General features: G+C 36.5%; 1 protein-coding gene across 1 annotated transcript; it reads right to left on the minus strand.

Moving 5' to 3' along the window:
• Nucleotides 1-259: 259 nt before the first annotated feature.
• Nucleotides 260-3,428, minus strand: LOC117117500 (sigma intracellular receptor 2-like). The gene is made up of 2 exons (XM_033261806.1): nucleotides 3,048-3,428; nucleotides 260-513 (listed from the first exon to the last, which is right to left on the minus strand). The coding sequence occupies exons 1-2, from the start codon at nucleotides 3,163-3,165 to the stop codon at nucleotides 263-265; spliced, it is 369 nt and encodes a 122-aa protein (XP_033117697.1). The 5' UTR covers nucleotides 3,166-3,428; the 3' UTR covers nucleotides 260-262.
• Nucleotides 3,429-4,106: the final 678 nt, after the last annotated feature.

Here is a 4,106-nt window from a genome sequence, read left to right on the forward strand (position 1 = left end):
AGATGTGTATAAGAGCAACTAACACGCGCGTGAGTAATTCGTCACATACGCTGACGGTTTATGGTCTGGTTGCTATGGTTTTGTGACGTTCAGCGTGTAGGAAAGCATGTGCGCCTAGAATGTCGATGCCAGAGTTATAACCTTTGATGTCCCGAGATGTGCGTCCTTCTGTTGAATTGCCTTGTTCCCACAAATCTCTTAGGACTCCCCCCTTCCCCAACCTTATGGAACCCTTGCCATGGGCTCGAGTTGTCTTGAATCTTCAGTGTGCTTTCTGTTTTTTGTTAGTTGTATAGTCTGGATGGAAGAGCATTGTTAAAATGATGAGTACAGGTACAACAAAGTAAGGCAGATAAAATGAGGCTAGCATTAGACGTTCATCCGACGTTTCTGGACCAGGATACTTGGAATCGCTGAAATCATGGAATAGAATATGCCCCAATATTGCAATAAGTGTTGTGGCAACGTGCGAGGCGTAGACTAATGCAGGAATGCGGATCCAGCCACACCCACCTGAAATAATATGAAAATAAAAATATGCGTATTTTAGACCAGTCGCTTCTCAATAGTGGAAACGCTATGAGAAGGGCTAATGAACAAAATAAAAAATATAGCAATGGTGAAAATTAGTTTTAGTTTATTAACATGTGTACAAACAGTATGTTAGCAGAAGGGGGAACGTTTACATAATGCATGAAAATGTTGTTTTAAAATAACATGCAATATTTTATTTTTAAAATAGATTTTCATGACCAATTATAATGCAAGCATGGATATAATAGCCATTTTTATGTAACCAAGTACCGTCAGTACTTTAGTTGACTTCACCAAAAAATGGAGAATGTTTTTTCAAAAAGCAACGTTTTTTATGTAGGGCTTTATGTAGGGTTTCTGAGGGGTGGGAGGGGGTATCGAAAAAGAGTACAATCTGTACACTTGTCAAAATGTTGATAATTGTAAACGACCACTGAGTATTCATATTGCATTGAAATACAAATACTATACAATTTTATCATTAAATACTAACCTGCAGTTGATTAAAAATTAGTTTGAGGGTCTATGCAATAGGATACTGTACAGGCAAAGTACTATTTATGTGTTCGATACTATAATTGGCGAGGACACTCAACAATCAGTATTAGAAATTTGGTATACCACAAAAAATTTGATGTCTGACCCAATGAAAACTTAAAAATGGGCTTATGGTACATGCCCCTTCACCAAAAAAAATCAACAATAAGCATTGAAAAAATAAAATTTAACTTCTATTTGCACATAAATTCTTTTTTGGCCTAAATTAATATATGCAAATATCTGTTAATTGGCAATACTTTTTGTATGAAATTCAATTTTATATTTAATATAAAATTATTAGGCTTTGTCCAGATAATCAAATTTTCTTTGACAAGCAAAAAAATGTTGTGAGTAGTTTGGCGCAATGGAAAAGATTTTGGTTTCCCAACCTTGAGGTCGGGGTTTCAATCCCTCGCTGTGCATTTCGCTTGTGTCCATTAGAAGCAAGGCACATTATTTGCATTGCACTTCTCTCCACCCAGGAGTATAAATGGGTACCTGGTGGGGTTGCCTGCTACTGCGCCAATATGGCAGCAACACTAAAGTATGTGGACCCAACGACCAGGGAAAAACTTACAGCGCTTCGTAACTGAAAGGGAAAGTGCTACACAAGCAACAAGTAAGAACTATGCCCATATATAGTCATGATACGCCCATATATGGTTATGATGTGATGTCATCATGACCATATTCAGGCATGTCGCATGTGTTTGTTAAATAAAATTTGATACAGGTCTTAAAGATTTGTCCACACTATCAAATTTTCTTTGACAAAAAACTGTTGTCTGCCCATACATACAGTAGTCATAATGTGCCTATGGTTATGATGGAATGCCAGTCAATTTCGAGCGAATGTCAGTTCAAGCGGATGCCAGTTCGAGCGGATGCATTTAGTGCGAACTATAACAAGGGCGAATTTATCGTCGCCCTATTCTTGTATTGTTTGTTTTAAATGCAAAAAAATGCTCTGTGCACTAGAGTTTTGAAATGTTTTTGGTACTTTTTGATAAATATTCCATGTTTGAATTACAGTCTTGGCAAATCTGACTACCAGATGGCCGCTAGCAAGCACTTATATTTTAAAACTATAGAATTTCGCACGTTTCAGGTGAATTCACGGTTTTTGTCACCAGTTGGGGTTTTATATTTAAAAAAAGCAGATTATATTTGTAATTGAATTATATAGTTTTTTGTAACTGTATTTGTAGATTTACGATTTAGGCCTATATTATATTATATGGGAGTAACTGTATTGTTATTCACCATAGAAATTTAAATTATTTTTACGTATCTAGGTGTCAGAAGGTGCACAAGTCATTGGTGTAGTAGTAGTGTTACACAGGGGCGGATCCAGTAGAGTGGAGTGGGGAGGCAGCTCTTCATGACGGGGGCCCCGGCCCCCCCTGGCACCATCCCTGTTCTATATATAAGGCTATAGGCTTTTCCCAGAACCCGCCGGGGCTTATCCCCTGGCTCCAGTGGCGTATCTAGAAGTCTTGAAATGGGGGTGCTGATTATACACATCTAGATGTGTATAAGAGACAGCAGTTGAAGGGTGCCAACTCGCAAAATAAGTTGATTTTTAGGGGGGGGAGGGTGCGACTGGGGGTGTGCAAATAGTTTTTGGAGGGGCATGCACCCCCTGCACACACCATTGCCTGGCTCCCAGGCAAAGCTTGAGCCTCGGTCATATGCAAGTTGTTAGCTCAAAATAGTAAATTTTTAAAGTAATTCGTACATAACTCGCACAGGCTGTTGTTCGCACAAGTGGATCTTTTTCCCACATGAACTAGCATCCGCTCGAACAAATTCTCGAAGTGGCATTCGCTATAATGTAATGTCATCATGACCATATTTAAGCATGTCACATTGTCAAATAAAATTTGATAGTCTGGACAGGGCTTTAGATTTATGATGTGGAAGTGTGAAAGTGAAGATTTACAGATGGTGAAGAAGTAGGCCTATGCTAATACCTTTGTAAAATGCATAGGTACCCAAAAAGAAAAATGGTAGCTGCAGAAATATTTCTGAAAACACAAAAGATTTGAACCACATAGGAGGATTGGCCATCATTGCATCTTTGTATTCCATAGTGTACCAGTCTAACAATTCAATAAGCTGTAAAAAAAAAAACAAAAAACAACAATATTGTTTTTCTTTATTGTTTTTTTTTATTTATTCAGAATTCAGACAGCCACAACAACAATACAATGCAAATATTCTGGGATAAAAAACAATAAAGTAGGCAATCGGCCGACTTTACAGTATTTCCATCGTGGTCCCTGAAACAATATGCTATAATTCTGTATCTGTTGAATACTGCGACAATCTCATCAAACAGAATATTTTTTTACATAAATACCAGTATTATTTTATTTTTTTATTTATTTATTAAGGTATAACAAAAAAAAACAATAAAACATTAAAATAACATCAAAAAATACATTAAAATACAAAAATAGCCTATATTGTATATACAAATTTACTAAGAATGGATTACTGCACTTTAAGAAGATATTTAAGAAATTAGCTAAATATAAGTTGTAAAATTTACAAAAAATATAAAGACAATAACTCATTAAAATAACATCAAAAAATATAAAAAAAGTCAATACGTTGTGCATCTTATTGCGAATTAATTAGTTGAACAATGAAAGGAATAGCTGAGCGTTTATATCTATCAGTATTGCACTTTGGCACTTCAAGGGTCCTGGCATTAGATCTAAGGTTAAACCTTTGCTTGTGGCAAGGAGGGAGCATGTCTCTGTGTTGGGCAGATTTAAGAAGCCCTTTACCAAAAGAGAGAACAAGGCTTTCCCTCCTTGCCGCAAGCGAAGGAAGTTTAGTTTGTTTCAAGGCTAAATCATAAGAAATATAGTTATTTCTCAGTATAATTCGCAAAGCTCTTTTTTGTACAGACTCAATTTTATATGCAAGTTTCTTTGTAATTCCCCCATGCCATACCGGGCAAGCAAACTCAAGAATAGGTCTAATGTAGCATGTAAAAACCCTGATTAAGTCATTCAAGGGTG

This window comes from Anneissia japonica, unplaced genomic scaffold, assembly GCF_011630105.1.
Source record: "Anneissia japonica isolate Jap-2015-1 unplaced genomic scaffold, ASM1163010v1 scaffold288303_len28160_cov184, whole genome shotgun sequence".
In the NCBI taxonomy this organism is placed as follows: Eukaryota; Metazoa; Echinodermata; class Crinoidea; order Comatulida; family Comatulidae; genus Anneissia; species Anneissia japonica.